Source organism: Rosa rugosa, chromosome 1 (genome assembly GCF_958449725.1).
Source record: "Rosa rugosa chromosome 1, drRosRugo1.1, whole genome shotgun sequence".
Lineage (NCBI taxonomy): Eukaryota > Viridiplantae > Streptophyta > Magnoliopsida > Rosales > Rosaceae > Rosa > Rosa rugosa.
In genome coordinates this window covers 57468373-57485282 of record NC_084820.1, presented here as the reverse complement: position 1 = coordinate 57485282, position 16910 = coordinate 57468373, and the positions used below count along the sequence as shown (strand labels likewise).

Genomic DNA, 16910 nt, shown 5'->3' with positions numbered 1-16910 from the left:
TCTATATCGAGTTATTGATCGACCATCTACTAGTTTAGTTGAAAATAACATTTTACCTCAAGAATAATTGAACAATTTGCTCCTCAAGAAACAACAAGGATCACATGCCTGCAGTTGAATATTTCAAATTAATTTTGAATCACTTACAGGGATTAGTTCAACAGTCGATTGTTCTCCTGATCCCCAGCCCAATCACTCTGTCTGTACTTGTTTTACAGTCATGTCTACTAGTCTACAACATAAGCTACCTCGATAATTGATTACAGCACAACATTTCTTAATTTTCTCTATAGTAACCTCCGGACAACTATTACTGATCTTCTCTAAGAGTAGAATAATCTTTTACCATTAGAATGTCACCACATAATTTTTGTGGTACTTGTTGTAATGCTTTTCCTTCTTGCCATGCTTGCCCTACTGACACGCCTGGTCCTAGATGACGAACATAGACAACCACCTGATCGTTGAAAGGATACGGATGTTTCACTGCAAAATCAAAATAAAGAAAGGGTGAAAATTACTTGACTGCAATATTACAACCTAAACCAAGCTCAAAGGAGTATCCAGAAAAAAAAAAGAAAAAAAATTAGAGAGCTATTATTCACGGCCCTTGCCCAAGCTAATGCTTTAGCAAAAAAATTATTGGCAAACAGCCGGCCAATAACACAACTAATCCCTTTGCAATACTAATCATTGGTAGTTTGCTATGACCAGGCCCTCTCTTTTTGGTTTGAACAGGCAGTTTCACTCATAGCTAAAAGGAAAAAAAGATTGTCCTTTTGTTTTAGTTGGAAAAGGAAGAAAAGATGACATAAGAACCCAAAGTGGGAATGTTAACGGAGTCAAAATCATAAATTTTTTCAGCCAAAATTGGGAAACTAAGAACAAACATGCTAAGTGTACAATACTTCTACGGTAAAGTATATGGCTAAGATGATTAGGACCAATTGTACACACACATATATCTATATCAGTACATGGATAGGGCTCCCCTACCTTCACTAGTTGAAATGAAACTCTCTTCATGATAAAGGTATGATGGAGATCATAGTTCCTGGATGTGTCCCCCTAGTGCTCCAATTCGTCCAGATATCTTTTATTGACGTCATTAATGAAGTAATTTAATCAGTTATTTATCTTCTATGCCTGGTATATCATGTTAATTTAATTAGACCAAACCATCTCTCCACAACTATTTGTTTATTTTGTACTTCTTTGCTTGTTCAACGGTGAAAACAGGATTAAATTCCTTAAAATTCAAAAGACTCATTTGGAAAGAAAAACAAAACAAAATAAAAAATCAAATGAGATTTTACTAAAGAAAGACCAATAGTGATGAGTTAATGACCACACTGACTTGGATGAAAAGGAATATAGGTACCTGGTCTTGGAAAGCCCTCGGGGTATTCATGGAGATCAAACAGCCCATCCCCGAACTCATATGCTAGATCACAAGGTTGTTCAGTTGCCATTACTTCCTTCAGCTGGCTCACTACGAAGTACAGTGGACTAAAGGAATTTGCAAGTCCATTAAGAATTGTTTCACCTGTTCATTACATGAACTGTCAGAAATTATTCTTTAGTAGGTCTTTTTAGGTCTAAATGTAATACTAAGGTTGAAAGTTGAAACCATACCAAAAAAAAAAAAAAAAAAAAATCCTTTTTGTAACTATCAAGTAAAATATGAAGCTTAAGGAACATGTTAAATTACAGTAATTCTTCCCCACAATACGAAAGGCTTTCCTCTAATTTACAGCACCGCCTAACACCATCTCACCAAAGGATAAACTATTGCAATGCCTGTAATTAATCCTTGTAAAATTTTGTCCTTTTTGTTACTCATCCATCAATTGTTGGAAGATCCTCTACTTTGATGCGGATCTCATTAGAGAGGATTCTGGCTGGAGCCTTTGCATCTTCAACCAGCCATTCATCTTTTCCATTGTGAGATGATAATTGTCCTCAACAACCCCAAGACTAAGTTTATGAGAGTGGCTGTGCTGTTTTTGAAGTTCTCTATCCATATTTGGTAGGAATTTCTTGAGGAATGTATCTCAATTCTTGACTTGATAGAATCTGTAAGACATTACCCTCTCCATCAAGCACACCCAGGTCTTTGTTGGAGTAACTTCCTCAATTTCTTTGTCTCTGTCACTTCTATCTCACCACCACAGGACTCCTCATCAATATTCTAGAAAGAACAGCTTATCTTCTATCCTAAAGATTTAGCCCGATGTTTGTAACTCATTCTTACACTTGCTCCTATTTTCACTTAAAATACTTATCTCTTATGGTTAGGGACAACCCTCATGCAAAAAACATCCATCCTAAGAATTACCTTTTTGCTATAAAACTGCATATTAGATAGGAGGTTCTGATGAAACACATAATGATTTAACTTTAATAGATGCATCATCATGTTGCATTTTCGAAGGATAATCAATAACAAGGAAATGCCCACTTTGGTTTTGAATTTAAAGTTGAAACTATGCCTATCTCCAAGCTACGTCCATAATGCTACAGAAAACAATTATATGCTCTATATATGGACAAAATAAAAATCTAATTTAGTAACCAAGAAAGCTTATTATCTTATGCCGAGCTGTGGCTGTCATCACTTGTCTTAACTAATACAGCGTAAGGTGAAGCTTACCAAATTTTAATTTATCAAAACTTCATAGTTATGCCTATAAATCCAGTAACTGAAAATCTTAGTTTACACATAAGATATGTTGTTTGGAGGTCAACTCAATTGAACGGTAGAAGCTCTAAGCACTGCAAATGTTAAAGCTGGAAAAAAAAATGGGTTACAATTCTGGTGTTCTTTATGTGAGTTGCTGGGTTGTAGTTTCTTTTTATCAATCTAATTTTCCTCTATATATGGTCACTATATTTCTGTTCTGTAGGTTTCCATTTGCTAATTTTTATCTCCATTATCAAAAGGGTGCAGCAGTTACTTAATACAGTTCCATAATCTAATTGATTTCAAATATCTAAAATGAATCCAAGTCATTACTCTAACTAGCAAATGAGTTTCTGGCCAGAGGTAATGGAGCTGAATGATTGGTTTGCATCAACTTCTGGAATCAAAGGGGGTTTTCTTAAAAGTTTTGAGTAAATCAAGGAGAAAAAAATGACAATTGCATTGATAAAATGATATCAACAATAAACATTAGGATGGGGAATGCAGGTTGACTATTGAAAATTGTCAATAAAATGCTCCCTTGTTCCTAGATGTAAACAATGCAAAGTTAAATAAGAAAAATCATAGAAGGTAAAGTAAATTACCAATAAATCGTCCATATACGTTCCCATCCTTGCAAGAAAAAGTTGCCTGAGATTTGCGTAATACCCTATTAGAGTCTACACTACATTCTTATACAAAAGGGGGAAGAGAAGATAAAAATCAATATGGGTGCAGAGTTTACCGTTTTGAAAAAGTTTATCCAGGAAATGAGCATTGGTCCTATTAAATGGTTGAGAATAAGTGTCAGAAACTTGAGACTAAAGTGAAACTCAGAATGACTTTTCCACAAGTTACTCTATAACCCTGAACTGTGAGATCTGCAGAAACTACACCAATATAAGAGTGAGCACTTGATTACCTCCACTTGTTCGGCAATTATAATATTCAAGAGAGACACCATCTTCATTAGACAACAGTTGGGATGAGCTTCTGTTCATCAACTTGGGTTCTTCATATCGTGTGCCAGCTATCTCCCAAGCTCTTGAGATCAGCCTGCATAACCATTTTCCAGACATCAACGATCCTGAATTCCCATCCATCAATTTCATAAGGATAAATGCTTATAAGTGTATTTGAAGTGCTTTATGTCCTCATGGTATAGTATGCTTATAGCTACTTTAGTAAGACAATAAAAGGAGATCTAATGGATCATATCATTTGAAAGCATAGCATGAATGGATTACCTAGGCTCTAGCAAGCGCAGCAGCCGACGGCGCCTTTCCTGGGGAACATCATCAATTTTTTTCCTGAAAAACAGACACTCGTAATTTGATGTGGTGACAGGTTTAGCAAACCAAAATACTGTTGCTAACAAGTTTGTCTTATCTGCTGATACACATGAGGAAATGAAGAGATAAATCCATAAAGAAATGAAAAGGAATGAAAATCTTCTCGCATTCATGATACAAATCAAACAGAAGACCATCTCCACTTATTATCAGTAATGATCAGGGTCAAATAACATAAGGTAACCACTCATTGATCAATTTCAAATTTGATTATGTCCATAAGCATTTTTGAATTGCAGGCCATTTATCATGTCAAGTGCACAATGAAGTTACCTTGACCAACACCCATTTGAGAGTATCGTGTATCTGTGTTGTGCAGGTGACATGCCTTGTGTGTATGTTTCTGTAAATCATTTGTTCTTTATCTCATAATTTATCCAACCAAGGAGGGTAATTTGAAATAACCATTGAAATCAAAGAATTATAATCACATATAAGAGTTTCATTTTAGTGTAATGATTTTCAGAGATATTTTCTACTTTGTACTCAGTGTACTTTATGCTTCCGTTTTCCTTTCATTTACTCAGTCACTAAAAAAAAAAAAAAAGCAAAGCAAAGGCAGGACGCAGGAGTGCAAATGTACAATTTGGGAATTGTAAAAATCACTAACATAAATTTATTACAGATTAAGTTGATAATGATAGAAAACTGACCAAAGATATGCAGCAGGATTATAAGAAGCCGAGTCCAAAGGAATCAACTCTTTAGGAGGATCAAGGAACGTGACCACATCTTGTTCATCCAAGTAAGCCCTTTTCCCATTCGGAAGAAACTCATATGGTTTCTCGTCCCACGCAGAGACATACCCTCCCTGACCTCCATTGACAGCACAAATTACACTAGAAACGGAGCACACAGACTCATTTCGGTACAATTTCAACCCTGCACGTGCAAAAAATTACCAACTTTATACAATTGGAGTCCTGCATGACAACACTAGATGAACATTGTATGCACATTTACATATGTGTGTATAACACAGACATGTATGTAATCATATGGAATAGAAATGCTTCGGACTAAATCGATTATTTAAACATCTGTACATACATATCCAATAAAATGGGTTTTTAGTAACCAATATCTTCTGCATAACACAGTGTAGAGTATAATAGGAGCAGTAACTTCACTTTTCCAATTACTCTGGAGTCTGGAAGCGCTGAAGATGAAAGACCAGAACTTTAAGCAAAACCCAACAATGAGCTAATATTGACTAACTGAACAGCAAACGAATTCTGGGCTATTTGGGGTCCATTTTCTCAGAAAAGGAAAAGAAATTTTCATTCTTTGGGTACTAATCTAGTAGAGTTGAGTTGTGGATTTCAAGTAGGTGTAAAGAGCTCACCTTTGCCGGAGTTGTGTGTGAGAGGTTGAGACCGTCGAGCCGGGAAGTCGATTTGGCGGGAAATGGGTGATGGGTAGAGACGAATGGGATGGTTCAAGGTTGCTGATGCTGCTGCCGCCTTCATCTGTTTCTCATCAATATTCAATACAAAGAGGTTTTGATTTCGCTGTTGAAACTTTAAAAACAAGGTTTAATCTATGTATTCTGCAACCGCCAGTAGTGGATCACCTCTTCTTTTCTACACATATTTGTATTTTCATTAAAAAAAAAAATGATAATAACGCATTGTAGCAGAAGATATGTAATGCCTAGGTACATTACAAGTAAATGCTATAATGCCTTTAAGCTTAGGTACATTTTACTACTTGTAATGCTATGCAGTATGCACCATTTGTTTTCATAAGCTATATACGATTTGTCCGTCAATATTCACTTCACCAATATATGCCTTGATTGCTTCAATATTTATGACTTCAAGAAATGGTTTAAGGTATTCAATAGTCCACATTGGGGATGAAATCAGCTGTCCCAGATTTCTGTGTCTCAATTCTGTCATCTCAACATGATTGGTCCATAGAGATTAAAAAATAGAACAAAAGATTAAAAAAATATTTTTTTAATCTCTATGGACCAATCATGTTAAGGGGATAGAATTGTGATAGAATAATGAGGACAGCTGATTTCATCCCTCCACATTGTAGCGTCTTCTTCAATGATCTCATGAACTACAAGCGATATCATATGCTAGCAAGTTAGTTTAAGAAGCGATTTCATAACAGTTTTCATATAATATCTATACCTACTTACAAAGAAGCTCGACACTTAAGAGCAAGTTCACCCGTTGGGTCACCAAGTCACCCACTATTCACTGTTTTTTAGTGTTTATTTCTACTATCTGGGTCACGAGCACAGTTTCCAATAAGAATTGGGTCACCAGGTCAGCTTGCAGGTCACCAGGGTGACCTATGACGACCCAGGGCACGAAATACACTGTACTTGTGATCCAGAGAGTGAAAATACACATAAAAAACAGTGAATAGTAGGTGACTTGGTGACCCACAGGTGAACTTGCTCTAAGTGAGGCCGTCTGTATACAATACTACAATAGTTCTCTCCAACAATAGTGTCGACTCACAATCCCACATCATAGAGGGGGACTTGGCTTCTCTGCTATAATATGACATGCTATAATTTGCTTGGATTCTATCACAACCGTCAGATATAGTTTTAAGGGTCAGCTGATGTCACATCAAGAAACATCAAGAAGTTTTAATGGCCAGATGATGCACTTTTTTTTCTAGCAAATTATAGTTATAGCAGAGAAGCCAATTTCCATAGGGGGTGCTTGCCGCTTGCCTTTGCCACATGGCTAACCCCTACTAGGTATATCCTACAACTTGGGAACACCAGATTGCTCCTCTTTTTATCATCATCATCACCAATTCACCATCATCATCATCATCTCCCCCAACCCAAATCTTCAACAACTTGTCCAAACTGTCACTATATTTCAACTCCCCGCCCCTTTTTCTCATTGACCGCCAATACATTTCTCGACCATCATCTTCTTCCTCTCAATTGAATCAACCCCAATGCTTCTCCAAACCCAGTCCCTCATTCCCCATTTGGCTCTTCTCCCACTCCCTCCTTCAAAACCCATTTCCAAAACCCAATTCTTCAACCCGAACCCACTTCGCAGAACCCACTCCCCACCTCCAAGATGCTCGCTTTCCGCCGTTTCGGAGCCGACCCAGTTGCAAAAACCGAGCTCCAAGCCGTTTCCGGCCGAGGTTTCACGGACCATTGTGGAGTTGGTCTCTGTGGGTACGCTTTCCACTTTGACCCAACAAGGTTGGCCTTTGGGAATTGGGGTTCGCTTTGCTGTTGACCCTGAAGGGACTCCAGTCTTGTGCTTGAACGACTCCAATAGACAATTCTCTATTGATAGGAGGTCTAGTCTCCATGTTCAGGTGAGTGTGTGCCTTTTTGGGTTTGCATTTTCCAAGTTTGATGCTTTATAACTTGATTGTTGTTTGCTTGTGTAGTTAGAGCAATCCGGGTTGAGGACGCCTCAATGCACCATATTAGGCAGCATTGACAAACCAGAAGACAGGACCTTTTTGAAGGTAAAGGTTTAGTGATTTGCTTGTGAGAGTCGAATTGCAAGTTGCTTTATTACTTGTCAATGCATCATGTATGTTGCTGGTTTTTGGGAAATGAAGGATGCAGAAGTAGAATCTAGCATTGTTATGATGTTTGGTCTTTTGTTACGCTTCTATGGTGCTTAGCTAACTATGACTATTCCATTTTGTGTTATAATTGACTGTTTGTGTTAGGATAGAAGTGTTATTGTGGTTTTGGACTGTCATAGCTGTAATAGGTTGCATAACCTTTACATGACTTGATCTATGATTAAGCAATATGTGTTCAAGTACAATTTTCGATGAGCAGTTTTGACTTTAGGATTGGGTGGGGTGAGTTTTTGGGTTTGACTGGAAACTTGGTATAAAGTGCAGAAAAGTCACTTCCTAGAATCTGCACCTAGAGGAAGGTCTATTGGAAGCTCATCATTGACCAATATGATCTAGCCAAGAAGATGCTGCAATCAGTTCATGTGTCTCTTACAAAGTTTTGCTCACAGAAAAGCAGTATTAGAAGGACATCGATGTCCTAATAGTAAAGCAGAACATTTACAATGCATCTATATAGAAATTGATTTTCCAAAAAACCTGAGTTGCTGCAATGTGATGCAGTTTATGTAAGTTCAGACCAGGCTGTGTCCATATATTGGCTTGCAAATAAGCTGTTATATGTGGTCTAATGTATTAGAAAGAGTGTGTCCATATAGTGGCTCACAAAGAGCTGTTATCTTGGCTTTCGAACTTAGTCGGTCGTCCAGTTTTCAAAGAGCTCCAGCTTCAGTGTTATGTGGTCAAATGTGTTTGCTGGACTCAGTCCTCAGTGATAACTCTGTAATCCATTTAAAACTCTTAGAATATGTGATCTGTGGTCATTTGTGCAAGTCTGTATTTGTTTGTTTGATACTGTTGTAATCAGCCTTTTCATTTGAGTAGTCAATGTCACTTGTTTCAGTACCTTCATTCAGTGTGGAGAAAAAGGTTTGAAGAAGAAGTTGATGAAGATCTTCTATATGTTGTTGATGTGGACCGAGTACTTCAGATGGAGGACTTTAGAGAGGTATACTGCTGTTTTATTTGTTCGTTGCTGCACTAGTAGTCATAAGAAATAGTTATTGGCTATATTGGTATCGCCTAGTCCTGCCGAGGTTTCTGTGTATTTCTTACAATTGTTAAACATTTGAGATAGAGTATCCAAAAGCATTTGTTTTTGAACTTTTCTGATCCTCTTGCAGGTTGGTACATGGATCACATCTTCAGATTATAAAAAAGCTCAACCTGATCCTCTCCGAGACTTTTCAGAAAAGCTAGTGAATGATATAAACACCAACAATATTGAAGATATTAACCGCTTTTGCAACATTTATGCTGATTTGGACTTTCAGGTTTGTGCTAACTCACTTTTTGTTATTGTTAGTTATGTGACTTATGTCTTCAGTTTCATATTGACCCCTTGGTGTGTGAAATACTCACTCGTCACAGGGGTAGATACTAGATAAAAGAGAGTGCCAAGGTTTATGCAATGTGGTGAAGTATATTGTCCTTTGCAGAGTTAAAAAGATATCATTTCAACTATTTGATGCCTAAAAGATGAACCATTGACATTTTAACTTAACTACCATGTGTCCCCTGATCGGCATGATTGCACGCTCAACAATATTGGGCCTTCAGCAAAAGAAGACCGTCTTTCATGTCTGCTTGTAGAATTCCTATGAACCAAATTATCATTTTCCTTGGAAGATTAAAAGACATTGTAGCCTTTGTTTTTTAGATGCTAATAACCATCATCACCAGCATTTGGTCAGGACTGGTTTATAAATCTCCTCTGTTTCACTCTTGCAATGTGGTCATGGTACACTGTCTTTGTTTTCCAGGTATCTGAAGCAAAGTTGATATGGATTGATCGGCTAGGGCTTGACATGCGTCTTTGGTCTCCTCAGAATGGTATTTTTGAGGTTCGCATTCCCTTCCCCAGAGATGTGACGGATGAAAAAGGAGCAAAGTCAATGTTTAATTGTATGGCGCAATTAGCATGGGAGGTCGAAAAGAATTTCCATGCCCCAGATTTTGAGAAGGTGAAACAAGTAAAGCAGATAACCAATGTGTAACTGTATCCATAGCGACCGATTTGTTTCTTTAGTTGCAAAAGCTGCATCTTAGTTGATCGAGCTCTTTTATCTTTATAGAATCTTATTAGGCATCCGAATCGATCTCGTTAGTTATGTACAAGGCTTTGGTATGCATGCAATTATAATATCAGAGAGATTACAATTTTGAGATTGTATTCGAGGTTTGAGTTTCTATCCATGACTTGATGATGAGCGGAATGCTTTACGTTCAAATTTATTTGTTGTAATGATAATCCTTAATACAAATACAAGTATCAAGTACTTGCAAGACAAGAATTGAGGATCCATATTCCACGTCTCCGGTGTTCATCTGTTTAGTTTCTTCATCAAGAAGCCAATGAAATTAGGAATTGGTGGGTACCTAGCAAATCCCTATGTTAAATTAACATGAAAGGTGGATCAACATAAGAGTCATAACTAGCTTGAGATTATGTCAAAATTTCACTAAAGTATGGTATTTTGATCCTATTCTAAAAAAAACAAATAATTTAAAGAAGAAAAAGAATATGCGTTTCGCGGGAATATGAATAAACGACATCGTTTGTAGTCTTTTTCTTATTAAATAGCAGTCGGCAAATAAGAAACCCTAAAACCCCACGTTTGTAAAGAAGAGCTCCGATTTCTGGATTCTGAAAGAAAGCCACAGAAGAACAAAACTGTAAGTCGTAAAGCTCCAAACTTTTCAATTCCTTGCAAGAAAACACTTCCAAATTAACTATCTTTATACCCACAAGATTGTCTTCCTTCAATTCCTTTGATTGCTACTCTATTAGAACAAGCATAAAAAAAAAAAAAAAAAAAAAAATTGAGTGCAAGTGTCAAAAACCCCAGGACCCTTTAGGGCGCGTTTGTTTGCCCGGATAAGTGACTTGATAGGATTAAAAATTATCTGTCTAGCTGTTTGGCAATCTGGATTTCTATGGATTGGAAATTTCAATTCCTATCAGAGTAGGATATATAATCCTGTTGAATAGGTGGGATAAGAAGTGGATATAAATTTTGAGAGACATTGACCCTATCGCGAAACAGATACGCGCCAAGCCGCCGACAACAACCACCGGCCTTCCATCTTCATCCCATCCTAGGTGGCCAATACCATTCAATTCTGGCCATATCCGGCAAAACCCAGCCAAGTTCGCCGACATCTTCCTCTTCAGCTAAGTTCCGCCAATCTCCGGGCAATTTTCGGTCCTCTCTGACCTCCATTACATCTGTATTCTTCGTCTCCTGCCAATCCAACGTTCTTTCTATATTTTTTTTCTTTCTGAAAAGGAGAGAGTTCCAATCCAATTCAAAATCTGATGTAACAAACAAAGTATAAGGTTAAGAATTTCTTCGCCAATCCAATCCAATTATCTATCCTAGTCCATTCCTATCTTGGTTGCCAAACGTGGCCTTAGTGTCAGTGAAGCAGGTGAGGGCTCTTTCTGGGTTTTCAGTAGGTTTGTGTTCATTAGTCCACTAACAAATTGTCATCTTTATATTTACATAGGGTTGTTTTATGGGATTGAAGGATAGCCTCGAGTGGTTGTTGGCCTTTGGTGTTTGGTGTGCTGCTGTTGGAGCCCTTTCATCTTTCCCAATATTTAACTTTCTCCATCTCTTTGTCTGAATCAGCAACCTAGCAAGCAAACCCAGATATCCCAAAATGGGTTATGCACAGCTAGTTATTGGCCCTGCAGGCAGTGGCAAGGTAATTTCACTACCCCATTATTTTATCTTTCAGATAAAACACATTCACATTCGTATCCACACTTACATGCATGTATCATAATCACATGGGAATCAGTAGGATTAGTATGTGAATATTTCGTTATGTACCTGTTAGTAGTTTGAATAAGATTATGTGTTTCTTGGTTTGATTAAGTTTACTTGGTTCTTGGAACCAGTCCACTTATTGCTCCAGTTTGCACCGACACTGTTTAGATAATGGAAGGACTCTACACATTGTTAACTTGGATCCTGCTGCAGAGCATTTTGACTACCCTGTGGCTTTGGGTAAGTAGTTGATTTGCTTGTTAGCTCTCACTCTTATCTAGTATCATTGAGGAATCAGGGCACTTGAGATTATTTTCGTTTTCTTTTCCCTCTTGCAGATATCAGGGAGCTTATTAACTTGGATGATGTTATGGAGGAACTTGGACTGGGTCCCAATGGTGGACTTATGTACTGCATGGAGTATCCTTCTTTTTACATTTTTTCTTTGCTTTTTTTTTAATGGTTTTATACTAATTGCCATTTATAAAGGGCTTGCACACATGAAAAAATCAATTGGTAAATATGTCACTTGTCCTGGTGTTCTCTTCTCTTTAAAAGAAACTTTTAATTTCTAAGGTGAATGGCCTTAATCTCGATAACTAGACACCTTGAAGATAATCTGGATGATTGGCTTGCGGAGGGGTTGGAGGATTACCTGGATGATGACTACTTAGTTTTTGACTGCCCAGGTATGCATACTAGCATACATGTTCCGTTTTGTCTGTATCTATTATCATGCATCAGTTGTTGAAAGGTTTGGTATGCAATGCTAGTTGTTACATTGCAACAAAAATACCAAACTACTGGCTGATTGGTAGTTCATATGCTTTTCCTAATACCCGGCAGGGGTAGTAACATTATATGCAGTTCATATTTAGCTCAATAGTTTTATTTCCTTTCGATCTTTAGTTTCTTTCTCTCGGTTTACATATCTAATGTTTATACTCTAGAGTAGGGTGCTATTACAGTACTTGTAGCAACTACAGAATGCTCTTAACTTTTAAATAAAATAAAACTAGTCCTGCGACATGTGATTGCAACAGATTTTAGTTGCAGTGTTGCAGATACAAGCATTTTCAGTTGTAGTTGCCAGAAGCCTTTTGATTGCTGAAACACTGAATTTACAGTTCTATGTTTTTTTTTAATTATTTTACACTGCTGAATGTGTCTATTGAGTTTGTGCTCACAAACTTCCACTTTTTTTGCAATGTGTAAATGTATGCCCCTTAACTTTTGATTAATAAAGATCATATTGAAGGGTTTCAACATTTATCCAAAACCCCCTTACTCAACTCAAAAATATAGATGAAAAGGTGATAATGTGATTTCTTATACCATGTTGTGGATGGAGTGGAGTCATGTGAAGGCTTCTGCTTCTCTTTTAGAAGGCACTTGTGTGATGCATAGAATAACAAAGTAAAGTGCATGTGTGTGTTTTGTTTGAAGAAAGAAATTCTGTGATACGTAGTAATTACAAACTTCCTTTTTTGTTATAGGCCAAATAGAACTTTTTTCTCATGTGCCTATGCTTCGGAACTTTGTGGACCATTTAAAGAGCAAGAGTTTCAACGTTTGTGCCGTATACTTGCTTGATTCACAGGTCTGTATAGTTCTTAGTATCTTAGGTACTATTTTCTTTTCCTGCATACTGGCTCTCTCTCTCTCTCTCAATATTTTGTTCAATTTTTGCTGTAACAGTTCATGACTGATGTGACCAAGTTTATCAGTGGGTGCATGGCATCTCTTTCTGCAATGGTTCAACTTGAATTACCGCATGTTAACATTCTCTCCAAAATGGATCTTGTGACGAACAAAAAGGATATTGAAGAGTAAAGCTACTTCATTCCCTACTGATCTAATACTTCTATCATCTTGCAACTGTATTCATCTGTTTACCTTACCTTCGATAGCTCAACCTTTTCTGTTTCTTTTGTCTTTTCAGTTTCTTGAATCCAGAGCCCCAATTTTTGTTGTCAGAGTTGAACAAACGCATGGCTCCTCAATTTGCAAAGCTTAACAAGTCTTTGATGGAACTGGTGTGAAATACTTTTTTATATTGGAGAATAGTTTTGTTTAACTTGTTCCTTGTTCAAATGCACAGTATCTATATTAGACAGTTCTTTTATTTGATCATGAAACCATAGACTGAAATTTTATTTAAAAAAAAAAAAAAAAGAGTTAATGGGGGTTTTGTATTCTTATCGTTTTCCTATGGGTGTACCCCCGACTGGTTTACTTAGGGAGAAAGTATTATTTTTCTACTAATAACTTAAGTTTTAGAATTGGAATAGCTTTCCACAAAGCTTTCTTTCACTCTGATAAGATTTTCCTTTATGGTTTGATGCTTCAGCAAAAAAAAAACAAAAACAAAAAAAATATTTGGTGTTTGGTTGTATTATCTTTATCTATTATTTTCTCAGTGGAAGCACCTTATGAATTTTATATTACTTTTCTGCAATTTGTGCTAGATTGATGTTAGACTGAGAGATTTATATGTATAAGGTTAAAGCCTTAGAGGTTCTACTATGTATTCTAGCATGCAGTTTTGGACTTTTGGGGCAGTGCATTTTGTGCTTTGTGATACTCTCTTGCTCTTTTGAGAAACAAATTACTATTGATCTCTTTGGACAGAAATATTTAACCTACAATGGCATTATAGTTGACCGTGTTATAATTTTTGGGTTATTAGGTTGACGATTATAGCATGGTGAGTTTTGTGCCACTTGACTTGAGGAAGGAGAGCAGGTAATCTCTCTCTCTCTCTCTCTCTCACTGTTTGTCCGCATTTCTTCTCATCCATGTGTGTCTCTTCTTATCTTGTGATTATCCTTTTGTTTATTTTTCTATATGAGCTATGGGGATATCATTATGCAATGTTTCCTCCAAATTTCCAGATATAAATGTTTTCTGGTTTCTGTAATTTCTTGAGACAGAGTCCGAAAAAAGGGCTGGTGGGGGCTAGTCATTCATATCTTATCTTGCTTTATTTTCATTGTAGAAAACTTATCAAGTGAATCTAGTATTGGCAGCAGAACACTCAAAGTTTTTGGTTTTCTAATTAGTTTCAAGGATATAAACGTTCTGTTATGTTTTACATTTTTTAATGGTGGATGGAGTTTTGATTTAGGGATATTTTTCATGCTGTTTCCATGTGAGACTTTAGTAGTCTTATTATTATTATTTTTTTGGTGTCTTATATGGAGAGCAAAATTGTTTCTTGTTTTTTTGCAGCATAAAATATGTATTGGCTCAAATTGATACCTCGATTCAGTTCGGAGAAGATGCTGATGTGAAGGTTAAGGATTTTGATCCAGAAGATCCAGAAAACGACAGCTGATTATACATTTTAACCTTTTGATCCAGACATAATTGTTGTAGCTCGAAATTTGTGAGAAGTGAAGGTGGTGAATTCGTGGTGTCATTGTCAATATTTAGGGCCAAATTATGAAAACTCTTCCTTGAATCATGACAATTATATGAAAGAGTAATTCTATGGAGGAACGCATTTTTTTGATAAAGCGTACCGCATGAACTTATTATGTGGTTTGGTTTGAGGAGTTCAATATGAATGATGAATGCATTTTAGCATGAATCTTTTGGTTAACCATATCAATGGTCAATGTAATGTCAAGATGCTTTTAATCCCTCTTGATGTCAATGAGTCGATTGATCAATTCATCCAATTTTTCATCAGACGAACCACCTTTCTTGACAGCATTCCAAGCCATTGTCCCTAATTCTCTTGCCCTTTCCCTAGCACTCTTCCCTTTCTCACTTTCCATCAACTCCTTCACTCCATCACATATCACATGCCTATCAATAGTCTTGACCCTCTCTTCTGAAACCATCAGCCCTGCTTTGAGCCCCATTGCAACGAACTTGGCGTTCAATGGTTGCTCCGCTTCGATTGGCCAAGCTAATAGTGGCACCCCCATTGACAAGCTCTCCAACACTGAGTTCCACCCACAATGACTCACAAACCCGCCCACCTTCGGGTGCGCTAGGATACTCCGCTGGTCTACCCAATCACGTACAACCAACCCTCTCCCTTCCACCCTTCTCATCCACCCTTCATCTGGAACCCACATCCCTGATGATCCGACAACCCAAATGAAGCGTTGCCCCGCCATCTCTAGTCCATAAGCAATCTCGTCCATCTGTTCGTTGGACAATCGCGCTTGTGTACCAAATGACACGTAGATCACCACACTGGTTCCCTCTTGCTTATCCAGCCACTCGATGTACGGACCGCAGGATTGACTCTTACCATCGGACGCTCTAGATTGCTCTTGAATATAATCGTAGAGCAAAACTGACCCCACGCACCATGCCCTGGCCTCTTTGTAGTACAAACCTTCCAATGCGGTCACGTACTCACCTTCGAGCTCTTGAAAGCTATTCACAATCACACCCCAGCTATTCTTGTCTGCTTCCTCAACCTCTAATATGACCCTGGTAAACGGATCATCAGGGTCACAAACGGGCAGGTCTGACCCGTTCAATGTGAATGGAAGTGTCAAACTTGGTAACTCTATGACGTCAAACTCAGACGACGTTTTGCATGGGTCGGAATTATGCTTGAGAATCAACATGGGTAACACCCCCATTCCATGAGACACAACCCTAGGAATGTTAAAAGAGCGACATGTGTCGAGAGTCCAATAGAGGAAGAAGTCAGAGATTACACAAATTGGGCGGGAACCAGTTTCGACCATCTCCTTAAGAAGAGCTTCAAAATGCTGCTTCATGTTTTTGGTGGCTGTGATGAAGGAAGCTAATATGTCTAGCGAAACCGAAGGAAGATTAGCAGTGTTTTCACAGCCTTGTGGCAAGTCTGGAACAATTGGAAATGGGATGACTGAGACTGAGATTGATGAGATGTGGTCTGAGACTTTGGAGTGGATGAACGGTGCGTTTAATGGGGTGGTGATGATGGTTACTTTGAGGCCACGGAATGATAATGCCTTGGATATGTCTAGCAATGGAAGAGTGTGGCCTTGAGCCATGAATGGGAAGATTACTACATGGGGAGGTGATGAAGCAGCCATGGCTAGGAAGAAGAATTGGAGCCTTGGTAATTTGTGTTTGAAAGAATAATGAGTGGAAAAATATTAGTGAGTTGGTTTTACTTATAGAGTATGATTATTGAATTATATCAAATTTTGAAAAATTTCCTAGTTATTCATAAAATGTTGGGTGAAAGCAGATCCATATTCTACACATATATGATAAAGAGTTAAATGGACTTCCTAAACATAGACATGTTTCCACTTTGGTTGGTTAGGGTGGATTCCTTAACAAATGTGATGAATTGAGACCAAAAAAATTGAATCTAGTTAAGTAGAAAACATGACAAAAAAATTCTTTACTATGTATGCCTAATGCACTGCATGAGAAGAAAACGCATAGAAATTTTTCGAGCATCATAAAACATTCTATTTTACTTATTAAAGTATCTCCAACATGTTTCCTATAAAATTCTTATTATATGGACTAAAAATTTAA

The 16910-nt window shown here is 37.5% G+C and overlaps 4 protein-coding genes across 8 annotated transcripts; 2 read left to right on the top strand and 2 right to left on the bottom strand.

Moving 5' to 3' along the window:
- Window positions 1–83: 83 nt before the first annotated feature.
- On the bottom strand, window positions 84–5540 carry LOC133742711 (uncharacterized). Its single transcript, XM_062170395.1, has 8 exons — window positions 5381–5540; window positions 4689–4917; window positions 3931–3993; window positions 3606–3739; window positions 3429–3466; window positions 3289–3334; window positions 1382–1546; window positions 84–486 (listed from the first exon to the last, which is right to left on the bottom strand). Exons 1-8 carry the CDS (start codon window positions 5502–5504, stop codon window positions 311–313), a joined length of 975 nt encoding a protein of 324 aa, XP_062026379.1. The 5' UTR covers window positions 5505–5540; the 3' UTR covers window positions 84–310.
- A 1289-nt stretch (window positions 5541–6829) lies between these two features.
- Window positions 6830–9823, top strand: LOC133742702 (glutamyl-tRNA reductase-binding protein, chloroplastic). The gene is made up of 5 exons (XM_062170387.1): window positions 6830–7350; window positions 7426–7506; window positions 8474–8578; window positions 8754–8903; window positions 9393–9823. Exons 1-5 carry the CDS (start codon window positions 6973–6975, stop codon window positions 9624–9626), a joined length of 948 nt encoding a protein of 315 aa, XP_062026371.1. The 5' UTR covers window positions 6830–6972; the 3' UTR covers window positions 9627–9823.
- Window positions 9824–10242: 419 nt separating this feature from the next.
- On the top strand, window positions 10243–15018 carry LOC133725635 (uncharacterized). 5 transcript variants are annotated; one of them, XM_062152975.1, is made up of 10 exons: window positions 10243–10305; window positions 11140–11340; window positions 11537–11645; window positions 11744–11825; window positions 12009–12094; window positions 12902–13005; window positions 13104–13234; window positions 13348–13441; window positions 14095–14150; window positions 14637–15018. In XM_062152975.1, exons 2-10 carry the CDS (start codon window positions 11296–11298, stop codon window positions 14740–14742), a joined length of 813 nt encoding a protein of 270 aa, XP_062008959.1. In that variant the 5' UTR covers window positions 10243–10305; window positions 11140–11295; the 3' UTR covers window positions 14743–15018. The 5 variants fall into 5 exon arrangements, with proteins under 5 accessions (XP_062008959.1, XP_062008960.1, XP_062008961.1 ...); XM_062152976.1 differs by having other exon boundaries at window positions 10287–10305; window positions 11265–11340; XM_062152977.1 differs by lacking the exon at window positions 10243–10305 and adding an exon at window positions 10492–11061 and having other exon boundaries at window positions 11265–11340.
- Window positions 15019–15043: 25 nt separating this feature from the next.
- Window positions 15044–16453, bottom strand: LOC133731339 (UDP-glucose flavonoid 3-O-glucosyltransferase 7-like). Its single transcript, XM_062158737.1, has one exon. The coding sequence runs from the start codon at window positions 16451–16453 to the stop codon at window positions 15044–15046; it is 1410 nt and encodes a 469-aa protein (XP_062014721.1).
- Window positions 16454–16910: the final 457 nt, after the last annotated feature.

Excerpts from the sequence above, each read along its gene's own strand:
- LOC133731339 (XM_062158737.1), bottom strand. The coding sequence starts at position 16,453 with ATGGCTGCTTCATCACCTCCCCATGTAGTAATCTTCCCATTCATGGCT.
- LOC133742702 (XM_062170387.1), top strand. The coding sequence starts at position 6,973 with ATGCTTCTCCAAACCCAGTCCCTCATTCCCCATTTGGCTCTTCTCCCA. Across the intron at positions 7,351-7,425 it reads GGTCTAGTCTCCATGTTCAG|TTAGAGCAATCCGGGTTGAG; the intron begins GTGAGTGTGTGC and ends TTGCTTGTGTAG. Across the intron at positions 8,904-9,392 it reads ATGCTGATTTGGACTTTCAG|GTATCTGAAGCAAAGTTGAT; the intron begins GTTTGTGCTAAC and ends TTTGTTTTCCAG.
- LOC133742711 (XM_062170395.1), bottom strand. The coding sequence starts at position 5,504 with ATGAAGGCGGCAGCAGCATCAGCAACCTTGAACCATCCCATTCGTCTC. Across the intron at positions 3,994-4,688 it reads AATCCTGCTGCATATCTTTG|GAAAAAAATTGATGATGTTC; the intron begins GTCAGTTTTCTA and ends TCTGTTTTTCAG. Across the intron at positions 1,547-3,288 it reads CGTATATGGACGATTTATTG|GTGAAACAATTCTTAATGGA; the intron begins GTAATTTACTTT and ends TGTAATGAACAG.
- LOC133725635 (XM_062152975.1), top strand. The coding sequence starts at position 11,296 with ATGGGTTATGCACAGCTAGTTATTGGCCCTGCAGGCAGTGGCAAG. Across the intron at positions 11,341-11,536 it reads GCCCTGCAGGCAGTGGCAAG|TCCACTTATTGCTCCAGTTT; the intron begins GTAATTTCACTA and ends TCTTGGAACCAG. Across the intron at positions 12,095-12,901 it reads CTTAGTTTTTGACTGCCCAG|GCCAAATAGAACTTTTTTCT; the intron begins GTATGCATACTA and ends TTTTTGTTATAG.